Genomic DNA, 26,545 nt, shown 5'->3' with positions numbered 1-26,545 from the left:
AAACACGAAACAAGGCCCCGAATATTGGGACCAACCCTGTACAATTGGAACATTTGGTCATCTGAGCTCAGACCCATCTTTAGTTTGTGGCAGGAGAAGAATGAATGAGTTGAACTCAGTGAAGAACCATCTGATGGTTCATCCTGCAATCAAACCATACTTTGTAAGGGTTGGGTCACTCCTTAGAACAGCATCTATTTCCCATTGGAGCCGTGCTCTGCTCTGCTGACTAGGACTACAAGCAAAACACCCCCATGGAAAGTTTGCCTGGACCAACATTTCACCCAACCCAGACCGGGACATTTGTGTCACAATCCAGCTGTTGATAAGAGCAGACTTGGGAGCTAGTGATCTATGCTCTGTTTCCTGCTCTGACCCCTTGTGTGCCAGCGAGCAAGTCACTGTCCCGTCCCATGCCTCAGTTTCCCCATTGTCGGATAGTGATACTCGATCACTTGTAAAGCTCTTCGAGATCTACTCATGAGAAGTGCTATCATTGTGTAATTAGAACCATTTCCCAGAAAATGGCACTTGCCTCCTTTGCACAGCACTTTCAGATCTGTATTGTTATAAGCATCAAACATTAGGAATTGAATGAGCTGAGTTGCCATGTAGAAGATACCTGTGATCATGTTTGTAATTGAAGATTGCATCATGATGAGCAAGGGGGCAGAATTAAGATTGCCCAGACAACCTGGATTCTAGCCATCCTTCATATGAGAGTGCTTGACTTCGCAACCTCAGTGTTGTGTTTTCTCTCTCTCTCACTCTGCAATATAAATAATGTGCATGTAGTATAGGTTGATTTTTCCTGGGTGAAGCGGCAGAATTTGTTGCCCTAGACAGCTTGAAAGCAAATTAGTGCATATACATAAACCTAGCCTAAGTTTTCGAGAAAATCGTACGTCTCCAACAATGGCTGCTCAGGAGGCACCATGGCTGGACAGTGTGGTAAGGTTGCTTAGGAAGAGACTTTGTACCTGACAGCCATCTGCAGATTTGCTGTAAATGAAAACCTTGGCACCCTGGAAGCAGCACATCTGCTGAGCAGATGAGCTACCCAAACACAGACTGATTTTGTGAACGTGGGGGCCTGTTTGCCATCCGCGCAGAAAGCAAACTCAGCAGAAAAATAACACCATGTCCCTGGAGCTTAAACGCCTCTGAAGTGTTGAACCAGGAGGCGCCTCTGTTTATCTGCCTCTCTCCCGTTTCTGTGAGTCGGAAGCTTTTTCCTTTTGTTGTCGCTCCCAGCCTCCTGGAGGGATGCTTTGCTTTCTCTGCTCACATGAATTACAGAATGCACCTCTGGGGTGTAACTTACACAGAATCCTTGTTCATGGTTACCCAGTTCACAATGGGAGATTTGTCTCATGCGCAGCTAGAAAGGGTGCTAACCAGATGAGAGCCAAGGGGAGGGGGGAAGTGGATAGATGTGGCAGCACAAAGAGGAACAGCTTTTAAAAGTACCAACTTAGCAATCTGCACTAACGCTTTCTTCTGAGCCCAGAACCAGAATGCCCCATGTATGTGCTTTGTTTCTGCCTCTGCCACTGACCTGCTGTGCAGCCTTGGGTGAGTTGCTTACTTTCTCTGGGCCTACATTTCCCGACCAGTAAAGCTTAGAAAGCCCATTTCTCAGGGAGGCTGAAAGCTTTACTGCTGTTCGAGATGAATGGCAAAGACAATTCATTAATGAAGATGGTGGCGTCCAGACTGTGGCTTGAGATCCTTCATGCTTTCTCTGCATTGCGGCTCCCCACCAGTATCGGCCCAGCCTATGGTCCCCTCTGTACATCACCTCCACAAACTTGTCTGCTGATTGGTTCTACTGAGTCCCTGGTGGGCCACCGGCACTTTATTTGCCTGCACGTCAGCAGGTATGTCTGCTTGCAACTCCTGTTGACTGTGGATTGCCAGTGGGGAAGTGGTGTCCCAGTTCGTGCTACTTCCAGCAGCTCCCATTGGCTGCGAACGGCGACCCGCAGCCAAAAATTGCTGCAAGCGGCCGTACTTGCAGACATGCGGGTAAGTAAAATGTCGATAGCTCAGTACGGGCTAATCCTGGTGAACCACCTCTAGTTTATAGCCCACGCCTAGTCTAAAGGGTTCTTTTTCCCAAAGCAAGGGCCATATGCTTACACCAATGAGGTGTAAACTAGGAGTTCCCCTATTCTTTATTTCCATTTCTATTTCCTTTTTCTTGTGGGAGAAGCACTGGACTGGGAATCAGAGACTGGCCCTGGTGCCAGCTCTCCCATTGACTGGCTGTGACTCGGTCTCCCCATGTTAACATGGGATGATACTCCCCCGCCTTTGCAACGTGCTTGGAGATTCAGGGAGGTAACACGCTGAGGGTGATTGGGCTTTGTTGCTCACATGTTGGCTTCTGATTTCAAGGACACTGGGATTCTTTTGACACTCCCATGCAGCTTCCCCTTCCTCCTCTCAGGGTGTGTGTAAAAAGAGGAGGATCTGAAACAAACATCCATGTTGCACAGGCCTGGTCTGAGGCCTGGCTCACAATGGAAAAAACTTGGCTCATATAAAGCAAAGCTAGGCTGTGTGCAAGAGGCAGGCCCCAGCCTGCAGAACTTGGCACGAACAGGGCTGAGAGTGCAAAACACTAATTGGTAACAGGCCTAGGTGCAGAAGAGTCATTGGTACGGGTCACACATTGAAAGTACATTCCAAAAGGATGGTACCACCAGCTCATTAAGAAAGACCTTGGTACCCACACAGATACTGACCCCAGTTCAGGAAAGGGTCTCAACTGACAGCATGAAGCATAGAGATGTTCTAATTGAACCATGGGGTGTAGGGTGATGGGTGGTGTCTGAGGAGTGTCAGAGGGTGGCAACCTGACACGTCAGGCGTGACATGTAACTTGTCTGTACCTGTATATAAAGTGGTGGCTTGGAGGGGCTGTCTTTGTCCAGCCAGGGGCCAGTGGGACCTCCCACTGACTGAGCTAAGACCACTCTTACGGGTACAAATGCGTAGTGATTCGGTAGAGTCTCCTGACAACTCTTACTGTACTTTGCTTAACAATGAACCTGGCCGGGTGCCTTCGACCTTTATCTGATTTGTGGACTTCGGGGGCTCTCTCGGAGTCTGCTGTGTTGACTAATTGCGCAAATCAACACAGCACACATGAGTGAGCACGCACGCACGCACGCACGCACGCACGCACGCAGCCAACTGGTTATCATCACTGGCAGAGCAGGCAACCTGTCAGGATAACACAGCAGTAAATCCTGGCCTACTACAATGTGGTGATGAGGTTTGCATTGCCCTAAAAAGTGATGCCATGACTGTGTCTCTTAGTTGTCAGCTTCATTTCGTAGGCCCTCCCCTTGCGAATGATTGGTTGTCATTGCGATACGTTCCCAAAAGTCAGGTTTGCCGCTGTGGCTACTCTGTTTTGTAGCACTGCCTAGTCCAGAGGTATTTTCTGTAAGTATGATCCTTTTGCTGTAATTGGCACGAGCTGATCCATTCAGAGAGTTCGTGCAGATAAGTGTTTTTCCTTCACGCTGGAAATCAATAATTGAATGTGAGTCCAGCAGCCCCTGTAATTGTCTCTGCGCAGGTCTGAGCAGGACTGTTGCTCAGTCAATGGTCATCTGATGCTGAGATATTAAAGCAGGTCTGTCTCCTCACAGACTGCACTGCTAGGCAGAATAGACCTCACTGCAACCCATCCAACACTGCGTGAGTCGCACCTCTGTTCCCAGAGCCCCAAGGTGGGACGTGCTTTCATGCCGACTTTTCCTCTCTATGCATCCTGACTGCTGTGCTTGTCACCTGCCTGCCTGGTCCCCACCCGGCTCGGCACTTACTTCTCCCCCGCTCTCTTTTTGTACAAAGGGAAAGATTTGTTCCCTTTATGTGAGCTCTCCAGGCCCTGGGCTACACGAGGACCTTATTTTGAAATAATCTCCCTCCTCCCTCCTCCCCCGGTTGAATTTATAAATGGAGCATCCACACTACCCGTTATTTCAAAATAACAGGCCACGGAATTCTAAATCTGTCCTCCTGCTTTTCATTAGGGGTAATGCGAATTCTGAAATAGTTCTTCCAAAATAGCGGTAGTGTGGAGGCGCCGGTGCCACTATTTGAAATAGGGATGTAAGCGATTAGTTGACAAAAACTTATCGAATAGTCAACTAGTCCCCTGACTAGTCGTTCCTCCCCTCCCCCCCCCCTCCATCAGAGGCAGCAAGTAGGGGAGCAGGAGCCAGTGCTGGGGGGGAGCCGGCTTAAAAGCAGGTCCCCCCCCAGCACCGTCTCAGCTGACTCCCGGCTCACGCCCAGTCCCAGATGCTGCGCCTCTGCTTTTTAAATGTATTCAGAACCTGCTGGCTCTTAATGCATTTAAAACTCAGAAGTGCAGCTTGTGCCTGGTCCCCCTGCTGCACTCCAGCCTTTTTGCATTCCAGGCTGGTGTGCGCTGGAGGGGGACCCAGCACAAGCGGGAATGAACTGTCCTTCCTTGTGCCGGGTCCCTGCTGCGCTCCTCCCGACTCTTAATGATACATTTAAAAAGCAGAGCTGCAGCGGGGCCTGCTCCCGAGCCGCGCGCCAACCCCGCTGCAGCTCCCCCACTTACCGACTAATTGGTTAGTTGATTAAACTAAATTTTAGATCCCCAGAGTCACTTGAATAACGACTCCCCCGTGCTTCTTGGGGCTCTGAGTCCGAGGCAGTGCAGCCACATTAACGGAGCCTGCCTCGAACTCATTTCGAGGTTTCCCTGTAGTGTGGATGCATAGTTTGAAGTTGTGAAAGCAGGGGAATGTACTAGTTTTGAAGTAGTTCCCCAGTGTAGACATGGCCCAGAGCAGAGCTCCTTCTTCCGCCTCTTTTAGCCCTCCCCATCTTCGTCACTATTGAAGACTCTGCCCTCCCTCTGTCTTCTCCATTTGCACCTGCCTCTGAACATCTGGTACCGACTAAGTCTGGTCCCTGTGGTGGTTCCTATCAAAGGATGTGTGTGGTTTCCTACACAGCTTGTTTTCCTCAGGCAAACCCAGCAGTAAAGGCAAAGGAAGTGAGTTCTGGTTTTAATTTTACTTCTTGAACAAGCTTGTTCTTTCAGTTCATAATAACTCGTTGCACCTGCAGGTCCATTCCCTGGGCTGTCAAACATCTGTCTTCCTCCCTGGGTCCCCACTTAGCTATGTCCTTTCTGCCGGCTGGTGGTCAGATACTGAAAGGGCTCAACCATTGGAGTGTCCCTTTCTGGGCCTGTGTCCTGCAAACTGCTGTCGCCAACCGTCAGACAAGGACTCCTCTGAGCCACAGGCAAAGGGAATCTCTGGCTTCCCTGGAGAATACGGTCGTCTTCTGAATCCCTGTCCTGTAAGTCAGTGTAGCTCTGTTGAGGCTCTGACAACATACACCAGCAAAGATGCTGGCCCTTCCTTTCGCAGTGTTATTCATTAAGCAGCCTTCCTTCTTGTGGGCACGATGGTAGTTTTTGTAATACAGGGGTGTTAATCTTTGTCTTCCTCACCAATGTGAGGAACTACTGGCTTCTTTAAGTTCTCCCTGCAGTTCCCACTGGACACAGGGCCAGTTGGTTTTGGCTTTTCACCTCAGGTTCAGCATTTGTGAGGCCACATCTGGAGTATTGCGTCCAGTTCTGGGCCCTCCAGTACAGAATGGATGTGGACACACCGGAGAGGGTCCAGCAGAGGGCAACCAAAATGATTAGGGGGCTGAAGCACATGACTTATGAGGAGAGGCTGAGGGATTTATAGTAATTCCTCATTTAACACATGCCCGCTTCACACGTTTTTGCAATAGCATGATTTTTTTTTTAGGGAACGTTTTTTGAATTACACGACCATCCCCGGAATAACACGGTTTCCCAAGCTGGCCCGTTGCTGGCGGCTGCGTGGGCTCCCCCTGCCTCCCTGCAAAGTGGTGTAGGGTTCGCTGCCCTCCGCGCCATTCCCCAGCGATCCCCCTCCTCGCCGGACGCAGTGCGGGTCCTGGCAGACCCGTCACAAGGGCATTACTCCCAACCCAATCCCGCTCCCTTCTCCTCCCCTTCCCTTCCCCAGAGCCAATCACCTCCCCTCCCTGCTGTAACCCAGTCCCCTTTCTCCCCCCACCTTATGTCCTGGTCCCAACAGACACCACCGCTTGAAATGCAACCCACCTTTTTCATTATTTTCAATGGGAAAATTGACCCCGCATAACACGTTTTCACTTAACATGATCGTTTTCTGAAACATATCTATAGTGTTAAATGAGGAATTACTGTAGTCTTGTTTAGTCTGCAGAAGAGAAGAGTGAGGGAGGATTTGATAGTAGACTTCAGCTTTCTGAAGGGAGGTTCCAAAGAGAACGGAGAGAGGCTGTTCTCAGTAGTGACAGATGGCAGAACAAGGAGCAATGGTCTCAAGTTACAGTGGGGAAGGTCTAGGTTGGATCTTAGGAAAAACTGTTTCCCTAGGAGTATGGGGCGTGGAATCTCCAGCCCTAGAGGTTTTTAAGTCTCGGCTTGACAAAGCCCTGGCTGGGATGATTGAGTTGGGATTGGTCCTGCTGTGGGCAGGGGGCTGGACTCGATGACTCCAGAGGTCTCTGCCAGCCCTGGGATTCTATGATTGAGTGCCCGGTGCCGTTCAGCCTAGCTGAATAGCTATCACATTCCAGCCCCTGATGCTCTGGCTTATGTTTGGATCTTGGGGGGAAATGGCTATTAAATGAATGGAGAGCAAGACAGGCCCCCCTCACTCACTTGCATCTTTTGGGACATCTATGGGGTCCAACCAAGGACAGAGTGTGGCTCAGAGATTATTAGTTCACCAGGATTTTTTGGTCTGAGAGAGGAATCTACCCCATTCAGGGTTCATTGTAAGATTTGGTATCTCTCCGGCTAGCCAAGCTTTAAAGACGTTTCCTTCTATGGTTGCACGTAGCCTGTAATTGACACATTGTTTTCTAGGCTGTAGACTAAACTATTTGGGACTACAGACAGCCAGCAAGGCCCAGATGTGGTGCTGCTGCTGCAGATTGGGGGCTTATCTCAGATATGTGTGAAGGAAGCTTTAAGTGGGAACAGAAGATAGAGATTAAATCCTTAAATGAGTATTGAAATGTGCTGGAGCAATGCCATAGATTCCCCTGGGACTTGGGTAAGTAGATTTGCACAGGGTAGGAGGTAGGCTTGGCCTTGCACTCTTGAGAGATTCTTTTTGGAAAGGAAAAGTGCCAGATACAGTGGAGAACAGGGCCAGAAGACTTTTGCCAATGTAACTCTCCCTCAGTTCTGTTGTGGTAAATACCCAGGCGGGAAAATGAGATCTGTCCCCGTCAGGAACATACATCTGGCTCCGAATGTTTTGCTCCCACATCGAGCGGAAAATGTTGCCGAGTTCTGTAGCAGAAGTGTCTGTCTTGCTTGAGTTTTGTAACTCACATTTCCCTTGGATGGCTTGTATCCGAAGCCTGGAGAGGGCTTTGATTTGAGAGGCTGTCCAGTATCCTGGTGTGAGGCAGTGGGGATCGCTTGTTGTGTTGTATGTGATTCCTACTGTCCTGTGCTGTCCTGTTGTAGCCCTGTATGTGTGCCTCAGTTTCCCTGGGGAATAGGAATATTGGGTGCGGCTCTCACCGAGCGGGAGGCAGGCCCAGGCTGCCCCATTTTAGCACATACACAGTAGCTCAGGCTCTCTTGTAGCATGAGCTTAGGTGGGGGGAAGCAACTAGGTGACTCCTTGCCTGGGAATCTGAACAAAGGAGGAGGCGGTGCTGCCTAATGGGCTGGGATCAGTTGCTGAGTGTGTGAGCTACTCCAGGCTAGAGGAGGATGCAGGGAGGGGCCCCAGGGTGCTGTATCTGGGCTCCCCAAGTGGGATTGTACCGGCTGCTCCCAGTTCTTGTGTTAACAAGTCTGTGCTACGCTGTGTCCCTGTCAACGAATAAACTTTCTGTTCTACTTGCCGGCCGAGAGTCACATCTGGCTGCAGAAGGGGGTGCAGGGCCCGGTGACTCCCCCACACTCCATGACACCTGGTACAGAACAGAAACCAACATTATAAGTCACTCTTGGCAGTGAAGCCAAGAGCCAATGGATACCTGAGACAGCTAGAACTCATGCTTTAGAGCAGTGTTTCTCAACCAGTGGTGTGAGTACCCTAGGGGGTAATCAAGAAACGTCTGGGGGTACGTCAGCACAACTGAAATTTGGGGAAAGCTGATTTTTTGTTTTAAGTTTTCCAGCGCTTTATTATTTTTGTACTTTTTACACCCCAAACTTTCATTGCCTGCCATGCTACGGTTAAGTTGTTTAAACAAATGTGTTGCAATGGTAGAAAAAAAATGTGTGTCTGAAAACTGTAGGTATGGGGGATACTTACAATTTTTTTAAAAAAGGGAATGTGTGTGTGTATATATATATATAAATTTATTTTTAAAAAGAGTACTTTATAAAGAAAGGTTGAGAAACCCTGCTTTAGAGGAATGCTGCAATCTTAATGGCCCTTGGGATGACAGAGGTCACTGAAGAGCAAATAGATTAGGATTATAGGGACAAATGACTATGTGGCATATTCTGAAATGCTTGTAGCTTTTGGAACAACTGAGGCAGGTAGCCTCAGGAGCAGTGAATGACAATAATGGTGCCCCACTTTGCATTGTGTGGGCCAGGTTCGCAGCATGTAGTGCAGAAAGACACGGCTGAATCCTTACCAGGAGCCTGAAGAGGACAGAAGGAAAACTTCAGGGATGTTTTGAACGTGAAGCTCAAATGGTCAGCTCAGAAATAAACAGATCAAAGCAGGTGTGGGTGCACACTTTGGTTATGGTTAAATCATAAAAAATCATAGAATCATAAAATTGTCGGGGTTAGCAGAGACTTCAGGAGGTCATCGAGTCCAACCCTCTGCTAAAAGCAGGACCAACCCCAACTCAATCATCCCAGCCAGGGCTTTGTCAAGCCAGGACTTAAAAACCTCTAGGGATGGAGATTCCACCACCTTCCTAGGGAACCCATGCCAGTGCTTCTCCATTCTCCTTGGGGAATATTTTTTCCTAATATCCAACCTCGTCCCCCCCGCACATACACACTGTAACTTGAGACCATTGATCCGTGTTCTGCCATCTGTCACCACTGAGAGCAGCCTCTCTCCATCCTCTTTGGAACCTCCCTTCAGGTAGTTAAAGGTTGCCATCAAATCCCCCCTCACTCTGCTCTTCTGTAGACTAAACAAGCCCAAATCCCTCAGTCTCTCCGCAGAAGAGGGGGATATCAATCACTGTGGCAGACAATCTGCTATATTAAGAATATTCTGTTTGCCCGTTCAAGAACTCCTCCTAAATGGTATGAGCTAGGACCACCAAATTCCGTATAGAACTTCCTCTTATCCTAACTTAAAGCAACATAAGAGTTTGGTTGTGCCAGGGAAAGAGGATGTGCCTGGGATGAGATTGCTTCTCATAAAACCAAACTAAAAGAGATAGAATCAGTAAAACAAGTACAGTCCTCACCATTGATATAATTGAGCAAATGCTGAAAGAGGCTGAACCAAGATGAGTCAGAAAAATAGGATGAACCCAGAGGATTGCTTCTCAATAACCCTTATAGAAAAGAGAGAAAACACAGAAGTTTGGAGTAGTGCCCTGTTTTTAGCATAGCTAAATTAATGCTTAAGATTTGAAGACTGGAAACCAAATTGACAATAGGCCTTTTTTGTTAAAATATAGCAAGTGATAAGAGTTTATAGGGATGAAGAAGAAAAAGACACTTTATGAAATTCCCATTTAAAAATACAGTCATTTCATAAAGCATGTGTATTTTCCTTTTATTTAAAAAAATTGAGTTAATGACTCGAGCAATGCCAGGTAAATCTGCTAGTGTATTATATAGCTGAGCTCAACAACAGTTACAGATGGGTGGATCTTGTTGGATCCTGGCAATGAGCCTTGCAAATTACATTGCAGGGAGGGTGGGGGGAGGGATAAAAATTTTTTGAATTCCCAGACTTCCTCCCTTCCACCCGTAATTTAAACCATTATTTTTCCTCATGAGTTATTCAATTAATTTTTTTTTCTAGCTATGGAGAAGCCCGTTCTGTGTATTATGGAGGAAGAATCCTCAAAGCTAGATTGTTTGCACCTTATTTGGAAAGACAAGGTGGGTGAGGTAATATCTTTTAGGGGACTGACTTCTATGGGTGAGAAAAACAAGCTTCGAGCCACACAGAGGTCTGGGAAGGGAACCCTGAGAATCACAGCTAAATGCAAGGTGGAACACATTGTTTCAGCATAAGTAGTTAACTTGTGTCTCTCACCAACAGATGTTGGTAAAATAAGATATTACCTTACCGCCGTTTGTCTCCAGTATCCTGGGACTGCAGCTAAATCTATTCATGGTCTACAAACATCTAAACAAGTGTTCAACACCTCTGAAAAAGGAGGTCCTAATTCTCTCTCATTGGGTACCCACAAACCTAAAATCCAAAATTCTTGTGTTATCAGGGAAATTTCACTCGTGAGGAGATGTGTTGAAGGTCTCATGCAAGTAAAATATCCTTGAGAGTTTCTAAAAATAGTAGAGGATATCTTTTAGGTTAGGAAATCATTCTGAAATCAGGGCAATTTGAATATAATCCTCATTCAGAGAGAGAAAGATAAATTGATCACTAAATTAAGAATGATTAGTTATCTAGGTATAAGAGATTATAACTTATATTTATTATTTGCAAACAGAATACTGCCCCATCTAGTAATAAAATATGTGGCTTTTTAAAAGGGCCAGTTTCCAAAACTGAAAGCAATCATGTACAACTGTTTGGGAGAAATTTGCAAATAAAACAAAGTAAATGATGGGTGTTGTTTAAGAATAATATACATGTCTAAAAAAGTTCATGAATAGAGAGAAGCAGTAAAATTACCAATAATGATATTGAAAAGGGAGACGTGTTCAATTCGTATTTGATAAGAAGCTGACTGTGTTCACAGCATAGAGTGCTTATAAAATATTTGCTATTCATATAGTAAGTAGAAGGCTGTTAAACAACAACTGCTAAAGTTAAACATGTTTACATTTTTAGAAGCTGATAATTTGTTCCCAAGAGTTTTAAAAGAATAGGCCAAGAATCTCTTTTGACTATTGATGTTGATCTTAACTTACTTGGGAAGTTCTAGAAAACTGGAAAAAAAACTAATGTTTTGAAATCCTTGACCAGAAAGTGCAAAAGAAGGGAAAAGCGTGCTTAGGTACATGATAAATTAGAACAACTACACTTTGTCTCAAGGAAAGTAGCAAGCCAACAGCTTCTGGATTCAACAACTGTAATGTTAAAATGTTAAAGGGACCCTCACATGATGCGTAGACAGCAACTTCTTTTTTGGAAGGCTGTGTGTATCAACTCTGTCTTGCATCTTCGCATTCCGTGTTCCAATTTTGGTTATGGCAGCAACATTTATCCAAGGCCTGTTTTTCTCAATCCAGCCACCCAAAGCAGCAAAGCCCAGATTTTTAAAAAGATATTCTGGTGCCTGATAGGATTTTTAAAAGCATGTAGGCATCTAACTCCTATTGGGTGTTAGGTGCCTGCGTGCTTTTGGAAATCCTATTGGGTGTCTAATAGGGTTGCCAGATGGATTCAACAAAAATACTGGACACGCTTTACATTAAATCACAATCAACGTTACATCTTATTTAGAAAATACCGGACATTTATATTTTCTCCTTTATAGTTTCTCAATTTGTTTCCCAAACAGAAAGCTCAAATACTTGACTGTCCGGTTCAAAACCGGACACCTGGCAACCCTAGTGTCTACATACCTTTAAACATCCGGGCCTAAGTCATAAAAACAAACAACCTTTACTCCCCGACTAGCAAGAAACCCACACTCCAGCAGAAACTCAGATGCATTTGGAAAGAGGTGAAACAGTATCCTGCTTTGTTCAAGGCCACCACAGCCCTTAGTGCAAATCAATAATATTCTTTGTGCACTCTTTTCCTCCCATGGAAAAATCTTGCTCCATTAACATCTGTACTTTCCTGTTTAAAACCTGCATCTATTCCTGTGCAATTAGTTTGGCTGATCTCCACGGATTTTTCTGTTTATCAAACACAGGATTTCTGTAAACTGTTTGGATTTTTTTAAAAAATAATTCAAGTAGAATCTCCTTAGAAAGATGTATGTGGGTGGTGGGGGTTTTTTGTGTTTGTGTGTCCTTATAATTACACTAGAAGGTCTTCAAACAATAAGGCAGTGGTCAGCATAGAAGCCAAGAGTTTAAGACTCTTTAGTTTCTTACTCTGACCTTTTCTAGGGACTCATTGTGTGATGGGCAAATCCATAAAGGCTGATGTCCTCATGCAGTTTCTATTCCATCTTGGTATGGACGTTTGCCTGAGTAAAGAGGAGTAACAGTTTAAGGAAGGACTTCAGGAATTGTTCCTTAATTTCGCTGAGCCTGTTTTGTTTTGTTTTGTTTTTTAATCTGCAAACTACCTCAGTTATAATAATGCTTAAGCAAGGAAGAGAGTTGTGAGGCATCATTAATATGTGTAATTAGCTATAGATTTTTCAGTGTGATTTTAGGCACCTTGGAAAATTGATCTTACCATGACTTTTTTATTTTAGAGCCATCTAATCATTTTGGTCCCTTTTAGTGTGTGCTTTCCCATAGTCTGAAAATCGATGACACAAAATAGTAAACGAAGCCCTGCAAATCCGTGGATATTGGCAGCTCTTTTTTGTGGCTACGGATGGGGATGCAGGTACAAATTTTGTATTTAGAACCCTGCCAGTTTGCAGAAATTCGCTTTGTATCCACAGGTATCCGCATCCGCGGATGTCAGATATCTGCAGCTCATTTTTGCAGATACAGGTGCAGAAGTGGGTACAAATTTTGTTTCCACGCAGGGATCTACATACCAGAACAGTCCTTATCATCGCAAACTACAAGTAAATAGAATGTCCAGGATCCTTAATGAGGAATGCTCCGCTCTGAAATCTACCAAGTAGTCGTCTTATCCTTGGAGTGTCTTATATTTATCAGAGTGGGCTTCCCTACTGACTGTCCCTTCCCCTATTCCTCTGACCTCTTAGCCGATTTTTTAAAAATCGGAGATGACCAGACTAAGCCAGCTCTGTAGCACTCCTATCCACTGACACTGTCAGACCTTCCCCTTTTACATGTTCCGGCTCCATTACAGAGCTGGACATATGACTGCTATTAAATAACAAGCATAATTAATAAAGTCGATCTAGCCAACATCTGACTCTCATTTGGGAGAAAGTGTTGAAAAAACACATCCCAGGTTAGCCATGATTTATAGCCGGGGTCTGCTATTCCTCATGAATATTGGGGCTAGCTTTTGAAAAGGACCAGACCACAAACTACTTAAGGAAACTGTGTATTGACGTACAAAGGCTGAAAGGGTCAAACTGGGCAAATTAAAAGGGAGGAGGAGAAGGGCCCTTTATTCACCTACTCCCTATTGTAGGCCACCTAGGCAGCATGGTGGAGATGTGCGTTTATATTCCTACTGGGGAGCTCACATTGAAACTTCTGCTGTGGACTGTGTCGGAAAACATGACTGGGAATGTTGTTGGCTAGACAGTGGGGAAACATATTATATTAAGCAAGTTTATGTTCCAGTAGTTTGTCTAAAGGGAGAATTGCCATTTTAGATCTAGAAGATTTTAGGCTAGAGGTGATAATAGATGGCAATAACTTAGGCCAGAACTAGGGGGTAAGTTCAAATTAAGATACACCACTCCAGCTGTTTAATTGCATAGCTGGAGTTGACGTACCTTTAGTCGAGCTTTGGCGCTGTCCCTGCAGCAGGAGGATGATGGGAGAAACGTTCCAGTCGACTTCCCTTACTCCTCACGATAAGCAGGAGTACCGGCATCGACGTGAGCACCTTAGGGTTAGATTTGGCAGGTCCTTACTAGACCTGCTAAATTGAACGCCAGAGGATCAACCTCTGGAGAGTCGATCCATGGGTAAGTATAGACATGGCCTTGGCAAAGAGTGATGACAAAGGTACCATCGCTACTTCAAGGAATAATAATCTAATGATTTGCCATTGGACTACAGGTGTGTGTCTACACTGCACTGTAGGTCAAAATAAGACACTCAATTTGAGCTATGCAAATTGCGTCTCTTATTTTAATGATGTTTTGAAATAGCTTATTTCGAAATTTGGCGCTGTCTACACAGCACTTATTTTGAAATAAAGCAGTATTCTGAAATGTCCCTTACTCCTCGTGGAATGAGGTTCACAGGGACGTTGGAGTAATGGGTGCGCTCAAAAGACATGGCCTAGCTATTTCAGGATACCTCCATATCCTAAAATAGCACTGCAGTGGAGACATGGTCTAGCAGAGGTGGGGCGGGGGAAGGGAAAGGAGGGAAAATACGTATTTCAATTCTCATCCTCCATCCACTCACAAGGAAGGGAGGGCAGCGGAATGGATACACACTTTTGTGTGTGTGCATACACCCACGTGTGTCCCTTCTAGTGGAGTACGTTCTGCTCTTGTATCATTTTGCTGCTGTACTTTTTAAGAATGGGACTTTCAGGCTGAAACACATTATAAGGGTTGCTTCTGTTTCCAGAGGAGTATAGTTCCAGCCTCTAACTCCTTTTGCACCTGTGTAAGCATTTGAGTGACTTCAGTGGAGTCCCTCCAGACTTGCCCCAGTGTAACTATGCTCAAGAGCTGTTCTGTGTTCATGTAGGAGATCTGAAGAAAAGAGTTTGTCCTGTTGGCTAATAGGAGTATTCTTTCTTCCACTTCATTTAGAAAAGGAAATTCTCTTAATAATGGGCATTCATATTTTATCTTTTACTATCATCTTTATAAATCCCAGTGCCCCAAATAAGAACAGCTTTATTTGTTGGAAGTGTGAGACTATTAAGGCTGATTGCATGCCAGCTGTAGTCTGAATTAAAGTGGTTAATAATAATTTCATAGCACTGTTAAAGCCAGTTGCTCCAAACTGAGGTTTGCAACTTTGGAGTCCTGTTTCTATTCCCAGATTGGTTCACGCTGACACTCGGGGTCCTTCCAGTGGTTCAGGCTTTCCGTCTCTAAATTGGGGATCATTATTCTTTCCATCCATTGGAGAGCCCAGTGAGATCTATGAAAAGCGCAGAGTACATGGTGAGAAGAATGAAGTAATATAACTGCAGCCAAGAGACTAATTACGTGAATAGGAATACTTTGCACTCATACAGCTCTTTCCATCCGCAGGTCTTAAAGCTCTTTACAAAGGGAAGTCAGTATTGTTACTCTGATTTTATAGATGAGGAAACTGAGGCACAGGGCGGGAACTGTCTTGGCTAGGGCCTTACAAAAGGTTGTGGACCAGTGTGGGACTACCTGGGTCTCCTGACTCTGCCCAGTGGTGTTTAATGCGCTGGACCATACTGAAATTTTGGAAACTGAGGTTTGTAACTTTGGAGCTGCTGCTTGAGTCATGAGAGAACAGGAAACAAGAGGGTTATATTTGTTTTAAATGAAGCATGAATGACTCTGGACATCTCTCACCCTCCATGTACTATACTCCAACTATCAGCTTTAATGGACTTATGCCAATTTGCTCTCGGACTTGAGTTTCCCTTCTATTTGTGTGTACGGATTCCGTGCTGCGCACATGATGTAGGGGCTGAAAAGCGGGGTAGCGACATTGAGAGGTTTTCTCTGTGCACAATTGTGGTTTGTTTGTGACTTGTGGCCCTTTTGTAAATACTGGCCTGTTTGTCCTCTCACTTCCACTAGTGTAAAGCCTGGGTTTAAACACATCATAACTGAGCAGAGAGAATCATGTCCATTTGATTTCCTTATAGTTGGGTGAGGAGCTCTAAGATTTGGGAGACTGGAAGCAGTGAACAGTTCACCTGTGTTTATTTTAAAATAACCATTCAAAAATGATGCTGAAGCTTATGCTGTCTGAAGTGTATAAACAAACTTGACACTGCATTGCACCCTTGAAATTAACAGAGTGACACCAATCGACACCAGCTGAAGGCCTGGCTTCCACCCTTTTAATCTCAGATTAAGTGCAACAATCTTTTGTATCAAAGTCAAGAGAGTTATAGTTTACCCTAGGGCAGCGGTTCTTAACCTGAGGGAAATTACACCCTCAAGGGGTAATTTGGCATATTTCAGGGGCTACTTCTACACTGGCATGATTTTCCGAAAATGCTTTTAACGGAAAAGTTTTCCGTTAAAAGCATTTTCGGAAAAGCACGTCTAGATTGGCAGGACGCTTTTCCGCAAAAGCACTTTTTACGGAAAAGCGTCCGTGGCCGATCTAGATGCGGTTTTCCGCAAAAAAGCCCCGATCACCATTTTCGCGATCGGGGCTTTTTTGCGGAAAACAGTCCTGTGCTGTCTACACTGGCCCTTTTGCGCAAAAGTCTTTCAGAAAAAGACTTTTGCCCGAACGGGAGCAGCATAGTATTTCTGGAAAAGCACTGACAATCTTACATGAGATCGTCAGTGCTTTTCTGGAAATTCAAGCAGCCAGTGTAGACAGCTGGCAAGTTTTTCTGCAAACTCATTTGATTTTGCGGAAAAACTTGCCAGTCTAGACACAGCCAGGGGTATTAAGTTTTAAATACAATAGGTATTCAAATTTGTTTAACATAATGTGTGAGCAAACAAAATACATTAAATGATGAATCGTAATTTTCTTTTTGCCTGTTGCCATTTAAAAAAGGAGGAGGGGGTAATTTTGGTTTATTGGTTAATCATAAGCAGTAACAGTGCCAAAGAGGTTAAGAACCACTGCCCTAGGGGCGCGGATTCTGATCTGTTACATTTCTGTTTCTCGAATGCTGATCCTATCCTGCCTCTAATATGTTATGTCATCTCCTTCTATCATGTAACATTATTTTGCACACGCACCCCTCGAGCAAGAGAAGGGGGAGAGAATGGTGCATAAGAAGTGGTGTTAGAATAATGTTGAGACATTTTGGAGACAGACTGGGTGTCATATGATACACCGTATAATGTTCATTATCTCAGTTATTTATCCTCCCTCCTGGAATATTTCTAAACCAAATACCACCATGTGTTTTGAAGTTAAGCTTTGCAGAGTGAAATCACAGCTTATTACTCAAGATTTAATTGCAAAGAAAGCCTAAAAACATCAACTAGGAATAAGAGGGGAATAAACTAGGGCATGTCTACACTAGGAAATTATTTTGAAAAAATAACTCCCGAAATAATTATTTTGAAATTGCACATCCACACTACAGGGAAGCCTCGAAATGAGTCCAAGGCAGACTCCATTAATGTGGACGTGCCACCTTGACTTAGAGCCCCAGGAAGCACTAGGGAGTAAATTAATTTGAATGATTCTGGGGAGTTGTTATTTTGAAATAGCAGCAGTGGAGCATCCACACTACCGCTATTTCGAAATAACCGTTATTCCTCATGGAAAGCAGGAGTTACTATTTTGAAACAACTAGCCTGTTATTTCGAAGTAACGGGCTTGGTAGTGTGAATGCTCCGCTTGTTATTTCAAAATAAGGGGCTTTCAAAATAACTCCCTCGTATAGACCATAGCCTAGGGTGCTTTTTCTGCAACAGATGATGAATTTATGCAGACTTTGGAAGAAATTTCTTCCGGAAGTCCTGCACAGAGAGCATGTAACATTTGCCTCAACACTGAACACATTGCATGTGAAATGATGATGTGTGATCTTCTAACTGGCTTTAGTAATGTGAAAGGCATCTTCCTAGATCCGAAAACTCCACATTGTGGGCTCTCTAAATACTTCCAGCGGATACAAAAAATATGTATTATCCTGATTCCTCCTGCTCCCTCTCTCCAGGACAGGATATTGTCCCCTGGTAGTAAATACATTCAAATTAGACTTGCTGGTTTTGTTTCATCTGAGGCTATGTCTACACAGCAGTGTTATTTTGGAATAACTGACATGATTCTGAAATAACGTAGTCCGTGTCTACACAGAAAGCAGTTATATCAACATAATGTCAAAATGATGTCGAGCTGGAGGACTGCTTATTCCGTCTCCTGTAATCCTCATTGTAGGAGGAGTAAGGGAAGTCAGAGGAAGAGTGCTTCTTCCTTGGATGTCCTGCGGTGTAGGCAGCTCCAAAAGTCGAAATAAGCTATTTTGACTTCAGCTGCGCAATTGACATAGCTCAAGTTGCATAACTTATTTCTGCTTTAGCCCTGCTGTGTACAGTGTGTTTTGAGTGTATGTGCCGACATAATACTGAGCAGTTATCTAGCAAAGCACTGTCTCTATGCTGATGACCTGCAGGTCACTGCTAAGTTATAACACAAGGGTTTGTCATTTTGTATTTGCAGGATCGTTTGTCTTTGTAGCATAGGCTACTGCTTTGTGCAGCCTGAGAAGTGGGTGAGAGGTGAAAAGGTTCACAGGTAGATTTGAACTTCCGTACATCTCAGTGGGGTTCAGAGCCGTGTGGGGTCTCTCACCAACCTAGGACACAGGAGTGGCTGACCTTTCCTTGCTCCTTTGTAAGAACAGCTCAAGACCCTCTGAGCCAAAGTAAAGTAACTACGGCATTAAGTGTAACAAATGACACCGTATTCTTTGAGCACTACGTATTCCACTGTAAAGCTTTCTTGATTTGTCCTTGTTTTCATTAATTAGCATTACACTTCTTTGGTGGGCATGTCAATGGACACAAACCAAATGCCTGCATGGTCTGTGACTCTTGCTTCCTTTCCCTATTTCTCTCCCACACTTGCCCTCCCTGGACCTTTAATGGCTCCTGGTGGAGCTGATTACTGTTGCTGCAAGTGGGGAAGGTTAAACACTTGAATTTAACCCAAGCCTATGTAGCAGTTTATTGAGAAGGAATCACACCAGCATTGAAATTGTTCTATTAAGCACACAGCCCTAAGGTAACACAGAAACCTGTTAGGGAACATTTTAACTTGCCCAGGCACTCATTAATGGATCTCAAAGTTTCCATATAATTAGAAGCCAATTTAAAAAAACAGCCTGAAAGGGTAGCTGCAGAGCTTAACTTCATTTGCAGGTTTGATACCTACAATAGAGGTTTAAACAAAGACCTTAACTGGGTCACCCACTACATTCTACATCCTAATGACATAGAAGGCCAAACACCAGGATTTTATTAGTCTATAAAGTGCTACCAGACCATCTGTTGTTTTTTTAGAGCTTTCTCTGTCAGCTTCATTTATCATGGAAACTCTAATTGACTATTCTTTTCCCATTTTTTTCTCCTTCCCTTTCCCTCCCCATCTCCTCTCTTTCTCTGCTATATATTTGGAACTTGGACCCTTTAAAACTCCATTTATCCGAAGAAGTGGGTTGTGCCCGTGAAAGCTCGTGTATAATTTACATTTTTTGTTAGTCTCTAAGGGTACGTCTACACAGCAACTTTATTTTGAAATAACTAGCGTTATTCCGAATTAACAGTCCGTGTCTACACAGCCGGCAGTTATTTCAAAATAATGTCGAAATACTGTCAAGCTGGAGGACTTCTTACTCCAACTCCTGTAACCCTCATTGTACGAGGAGTAAGGGAAGTCGGAGGAAGAATGCTCTATTTTGAAATAAGTGCTGTGCAGACGCTCCTAGTTTTGAAATAAACTAGTTCGAAATAAGATGCGCAGTTCACGTAGCTCCGTTTGTGTAGCTTATTTTGAGTTAAGCCCTCCTGTGTAGACACACCCTTACAGACTAATATGGCTACCCCTCTGAAACTTGAATACATGAGAATTATACATTTTCTTAAGCAAGTCTTTTTCTTAGTAACCTTCTCAAACAATGTCTATGCTGGTCCTACACAGTGCCTGTCCGGCAAACAGGGAAGGTGGTTACCAATTTATAGTTGGCTTCTCTTCTTTTGGTTTGGATTTTTTGTTTGTTTTTGGTCAGTTTCCCTGAAACAAGGTCTTGGTTGCTCTGTAACCCCTCTGGTTCACAGTCCCATAATTCTGAGTGGAGCACTGCTGCTTTTTTTAGAGATTTAAATTAAGGAATTCCCACCACCAGGTAATTTAATTAGCTTGATTTTATTTTTATGCTACCTTTCTTCTCAAGGAGTTCCATATCTTCAAAGCCTGCCTAGTGGCTAATGACTATTTTTTAAGTATTTTAGAAGGGGCTAGGAAGGGGGTTGCCAAAAATCATCCCATATTTACTTATCAATTATTCACCCTGGCTTTTGCGTGAGCTGGCTGCTGTTAGATTACGCTCACCTGCCAGTTCAGGTTCCACAATGGAACTTGACTCATATAATATTTACTTTTGCATGAGCCCATTTTTACTGACCAATAGGTTGAGTACTGATTGATCCCGCAGTCTAGTCCGCAACCCTTGCCAGTTTTCTTCATCCGTGGACTCCAGTTCACTTCTGCTTAAAAGGACCTGCTCCCAGAATGCTCCACTTAGTCAGTCATGTTTAAGTCATGTCAAGTCATGCTCACATCCGTCATTCAGTAGGGTCATGCCAGTTTGGCATCCCAGCAATTCCCATCTCACCACATCGTTCATTATCATCACTCCTTGTGTCAGCTCGAAAAGTGAACCTCATGCCCTGCAAATAACTGGCCAATGGGGATTTGGAGAGGCTCTGGGAGCATGCAGGGTTCTGCACTGGCATACGGAATTGCAGAATCAGGACCATAGCTTGTAAACTCCTTCTAGCACAAATCATAGACCCTCTCACAGAGGGGAAGTGTGAGCTCAATGTACCAGATGAATTCTCAGGTGGTCGCATTGATCTCTTGCTCTGCATAGGATTACAAGTCAATCCCTTTAAAATCAACAGGAGTTAATAGTTAGAGCCCTGCACGGATACAAAATTGGCATCCGTGTCCGCAAACATTATCCGCAGATATCTACAGCCGTATCTACCGGATGCAGGTATCCATGGATAGAAAGCGGATATCTGCAGATTTGCAGGGTTCTAGCTACAAAATTTGTGTCCACAAAATGAACTACCGATATCCATAATCATGGATTTACAGGGCTCTATGGATAGTATCTTTGGGCATGGAAAGAGGAGAAGAGAGCCCCTTATTTTATTTGTTCAGCAATGCATCTGGTAACCGTGTTGGCTCTGTGGAATGATGGGTTTGTTCAATCTTTGCTTCCTGTGTGGATGAACAAGATGGAAAGCATGTAGCCAATTTACACACAAGTCATTTCAACTTTACACCCCGCAAAGAGTTCCAGACCAAACAAGCCTCACCCATTCCATTCTGTTCTGTGATAACACACTTAAGGCATTCACATATGCATGAGCCAGTTTGTGCCAGGAAAAAAAAATATTGCCCAAGATTTACTGCTGAGAAGAAAAAATTATAAAGGTATTTCCTGTTGACAACCATAAAATAAAAAGTCCTTTTCAATACTGACTTGTAATGAAATTCTTGAAACCAAAATCTGCATGAGCAGTCAGAGGTTCAGTTTGCAGATGGCGGTTTGGAATTAAGGGGCTTTGGAAATCTCACTGCAGAATTTCAGTGGAACTAATGGACTACAGAGGAAAAACATTTTTGGGTGCTTTCTGTGCATTTGGAGATGCAGTGCTGTAAGGACCTGATGCATCTGCTTGGATTGTAAGCTGTTTGGTGCGGAGACCAGCTTTTGTTCTGTAGTATGTTCAACACCTAACACAGTGGGGTTCTACTCCATAACAGGCGTTTCTCCAGGCTATTGCAATACAAGTAGTTATTATTATTATTATTATTATTAATAATAATAATAATAAATAATAATCCAGTGGATGTCAATAGGGATCTGGCCTGGAGTGATCTGAAAACTGCAAGTGTATTTATATATTTGTTTTGGAATAAGAGATATGAGAGTAACAACTGATTCGTAACAAGCTATGGTAATAGTTGATTATCTGTAATATTCCCCACTGCTAGGCTCTTTCTTTTTCCCTTTTAAAACTGCTGCATCCTAGAAGCTGAGACATGGGAATGAATGAATCTGGAGGATAATATACTGACCACAGATTCTCAGCAGAAGAAGGGACCCCCATGGAAAGAAAAACAGCCTGAAACGATAGCTCTTGAGAGTGGTGAACTATTTTGTTCATCTCTGTGGTGTTCTCATCCCGTCATCCCCCTTTAATTAGTAGGATTGCTCCCACATTGGGTCCGGGAGTGGGGCTCAGACCTCCCCCATTCCCTTCTTCTTAGAGGCAGCATCTGCCCAGATGCCAGCTCATTCAGGAGCCCGGAAGACGGGCCTCAGATGCCCTCCAATGACAGCCCTAGGACACTTAAATTAGTCCCAGAGAACCTTATAAGAAATTGTTGACATGAAAACAAGCGGGAACATGCTGCCATGCAGGTCAGATAAGGGCTGCTCTTTGTCTCTGCCCAGCAATCATTTGAAATCACACAGACCATTTTCACTGTGTCTGTTCTTTAGAATCCACATCGTAGAAAGTCCAGTTGCCATTATCCAGTATCTAGTGGCTCCTGTATAGCAAAGTGGGAAACGAATCGCTGTGTGAACGCTACCTCAGTGTGCTTCAGATTCGGTGCCTGATCCAGCACCTGCAGAAGGCAATGGAAATATTTCTACTAAGGATGTTAAATATCGATTAATTTGCGAGTCGAGTTGTCAGTGGAATTTCCATCGACTACTCGATAGGCACTTCCGTATTCCTCCTTTGAAATGTGCAGGAGCCTCCGCTGGGTCTCTTGTACATTTCAAAGGAGGAATGCGGAACTTCGCATGCAGCCTGGGGCCAGCAGGAAGTCCCACTGACTCTGGGCTGCACGTGGGCCAGCTTTGAAATGTACCCAGCAGGTGCTCTTCTGCATTTCAAAGAGGAAGCACCCTTATGGAGCCTGGAGTCAGCGGGGAACTCTGAGTCCCTCACTGACCCTGGGCTCCATGTTGCACTGCTGATTTGAAATGCCACGAGGAGCCTGGGGTTGCTTCCAAGCTGATCCCTGGCGCTGCGCGGCATTTCAGTGGAACCCGGGATCAGCTGGCCCCTCCCCAGCTGACCATGTGTTCCGTGTGGCATTTCCATGGGCTCCACTCGGCGCTGCTGCTTTGAAGTACCCTCTCCCCCCCCCCCTTTGCTGCTTCTATTTGATAGAGGCAGCAAGGAGGGGGGGATCGAGTAGTCAACTAGTCAGCTGACTATCCGATTAAGCATTTGCTTATCGGATTGTCGACTAGTTGACTAGTCCTTAACATCCTTAATTTCCACTGGCTTCATAGACATTGGGATAGGCCTCTGCAAGGCACAGAGGAGCAGGAGGGCTGGAACAATTTGTATAGCGGGATGCTGGGAGTCATTGAACCAAACTTTAAACCCTGGATATAATGGAAACCATTTAAAGCAGGGGCGGGGAACCTCAGGCCTGGGGGCCGGACACAGCCCCTGACATGCCTGGATCTGGCTCCTGAGGCTCAGGGCTTCCTTCCCTCAGCATTGGGGAGCCCGTGCTGGCATTCCATACCCCCCACTGCCCCACCACAGGGTGGGAGCACACCAAATCTACTAGGCTAGGCCCCCCTAAGCTCTGATGTGGGAGGGGAATGGTTGGAGCATGTTTCTCCTTCTCAGATGGGGGCCCCATCGGTGAGGGTTTTTTGTTTTTACTTTTCACTTGTGTGTGGCCCCCAACTGATTTTTTTCTGTGGGTCAGCGGCCCCCAGCCCAAAAAAGGTTCCCACCCTTGACTTAGAGCCGTGGGGTTCTGTCCCCCTAATTCCGACACCGATGCAGATGAACATGTTTGTGTACATACTGCTTCACAGAAATGGAAGGCTGGAAGGGAAGCCAAGAGTTCATCGAATGTGTCTTCCCCCTATCCTGAGGCAGGATTTCTTCCACACGGAGAGGGCTTCCCTAAACTTAAAATGGGGCTTGCCCCTAAAACCTTTGCTCTCCCTCAGAACAGGCAAAGCGTTAATGGTGTTGATATTTCTCTCCCCTTTGACCTCTTCATCTGCACTCTGCCCGTTTCTCCACCTCGGGCACTAATGTGCACAGTTAAACCTCGTAGCAGCTCCAGCGCTTCGGTACATTTCCAGGTAGCGTGGTGGTGGCCACTAGCGCAATGGCGTCTACTTGTTTTCAGTCTAATTGCCCCACCAGCATGACTCCTGAGACTTCTGGAATCCACACGTTTGGGTAGAAACAGCCTGACAGGAGACGGCAGCGTGAAAGCTGTTCCGCTAAATTAAAACCCGCTTGTGTCTCTTCTCTTTCCTAGAGTGCATGAACTGCACGAGACTGACGGATATGACGGAGAGGCTGAACACGCTGGAAGCCAAGGTAAGCACATGGAACTTTTTTTTTTTTTTTTGAGAGAGAGAGAAAATAGGGACTTTAGTGCGGGGAAAAGATGCAGCCTGAGCAAAAACTACATTTACATTGTTACCCGCACAAAAGTCTCACCCGCTGTAGGGGCACCCACTCTTACCCATTCCTAGGGCTCAGTGCAACCCTCTCAATAAAGGTACCCACCCCCACTCATCTACAGGCTTAGGCGTAACCTTGCTTGCGGGCTCTCTTCCCAGTGAAAGAGCCCTACACAGTAATATCCCACTTCATCTCTCTATATGAATTATCAAACACATACATACCTACAGGGCTCACCACTCCCAATGAGACGGATGAACTTGTCTTGATGGCCAGTCAGGATCAGGTCCATCTGGGGGACTCCAGTTTCAGCCCAGTGTCATGGGCACAAAATTAAGGTCTGGCAGCTCTTATCTTGGGGCTGTGCCTTGGGAGTTGCTTCCTAAAGAAATTCCTTTGGGGCCTCAGTTTATAGATTGAAACTAGAGGCCTGCTTAGCTGTGCCTTCACCAGTTATTTTACTAAAATTTTACTAACCAGTCATAACATACTGCAAAAGAATTACCTAACCAATGCTACCCAATCACTTTAATTGATTTACACCTAGCAAAATTAATTATACAGCAGTCAGAAACAATTAAAACCCAGACCACTCATACAGACAAGCAATAGGAAAGTGAGGACTATAATCACAGAATGAGGGTTCCACAACCTCAACTCTTGATAAACAATTTCTTGCCAGATGAAACGCTGTCAGACTAAGTTTTCTTTACTCATCTTGAGATCTGTTTCTTTATCCAATGACTGTGGGCGCCATTAGGATGGAATCTCCTTTTTAACAGCCTGGTGTGGCACTATTTGAATGTAATTGAGCTGGAATGCGAGTATGTGACTCCAGGCTTTACAGCTACTGGCTGCTGCTCTTCAGTCTGGCTGCAGATGAAGGCTTTAGATCTTCCAATACGGCTACCGGCCTTCCAGTATGAAAAACTGTATTGTTACAACATTACTTCACCGAACTGCCCACTCAGATCACACAACCCTGTTTTGTAATGGCCACCTCGTCAGAGTAGGTCTCCACTGCAATTGGGATTGTATGGATAGGCATATCCGAGCTGGCTCACTAAATATATTCCTAGGTGTCACCAGCCCGTGCCATTACTGCTGTCGTCACCTTGTTGTTTTTAGCCTGATACCCTCCCCAGCTTTGCTCAAGCTATGCCCCTACCTATGCTACAGTAGCACCTTCAAGATGGGAGGTTAGTTCAGTTTCTCTGTTCGTTCCCTTGGGCATCTGGTATTGGCCACTGTTGGAAGACAGGAAGCTGGGCTAGATGGACCTTTGGTCTGATCCAGTACGGCCGTTCTCATGTTCCATTGTTTAGTGCCTCTGCTGAGGCTGATAATAAGAGGGCCAATTAGTACTTACTGTGTGGGTGGGATTTGTTTTTGTTTTGTTTTATTTTGGGCCATGTAGACATCTTCCCACTAGAACAGAACTCAAAATCAACTGATGTAATGATCAGCTGATGTAATACCATTAAGGACAAAAAGTCTAAAGCAAACTTCCACATACAACCCACAGTTGTACTGTGGCCGTATGTGTAAATGACAGTTAATAGAAATTGCAGCTCATTGTTCTTAACCGAACCTCCTAGGGTTTTATTCTTTGCATTTAAGAAATATGGGGGCAAACGTATATTGGATTCAGCTCAAGAAAAATGGTTCCCAACCTTTTCGAGCATACTATTTTCAATCTATTAAAATGCCATGGATCTCCCCCCCAGATGGGGGGGGGGGGAAGAGAAAAAAAGAAAAGAAAAAGAAAAGTAAGTACTACGGTGGACCCAATCCTTATTTTTAAACTTTCCATGGACCCCCCCTGCAGTATCGTGGACCACAGGTTGGGAACCACTGCTCTAGAACAATGGGAGGCAAATCAGTAGTGAATTCAGTCTCTGAGGCTATATCTACAGTACAGGTTTTGCCGGAAGAGGCAATGCAAATGAAGTGCGGATTAGCATTTTCTCACGCTTCGTTTGCATACTCCCTTCCAATGCGTTTTTGCCCTAGGGGTGCTGCTGTTTGCAGACTTACCTATTAGGGACTGTCGACACTTAAATCACATGTAGGTAGTGTGTGAATTTGAAGTGCAATAGCTCTTCCAGAGTAACTCCACATATTAGCCAGCCCTACGTCTTGCATTCCATTTGTTGATGTACCTGGATGAAAACTT

General features: G+C 44.8%; 1 protein-coding gene across 3 annotated transcripts in view; it reads left to right on the top strand.

The window, feature by feature from the left end:
- The window catches only part of COL26A1 (collagen type XXVI alpha 1 chain), a 254,279-nt gene that overhangs the window by 170,752 nt on the left and 56,982 nt on the right, over positions 1-26,545 (top strand). For all 3 annotated transcript variants that reach the window (XM_006114230.5, XM_006114229.5, XM_006114228.5), the window contains exon 4: positions 24,221-24,282. In XM_006114230.5, the coding sequence (XP_006114292.1) occupies positions 24,221-24,282 (62 nt within the window). The remainder of the gene's footprint in view (positions 1-24,220; positions 24,283-26,545) is intronic.

Source organism: Pelodiscus sinensis, chromosome 21 (genome assembly GCF_052426305.1).
Source record: "Pelodiscus sinensis isolate ZL-2025 chromosome 21, ASM5242630v1, whole genome shotgun sequence".
In the NCBI taxonomy this organism is placed as follows: domain Eukaryota; kingdom Metazoa; phylum Chordata; order Testudines; family Trionychidae; genus Pelodiscus; species Pelodiscus sinensis.
The sequence above is the reverse complement of the archived record's forward strand: the minus strand, read 5'-3'. Positions and strand labels throughout refer to the sequence as shown.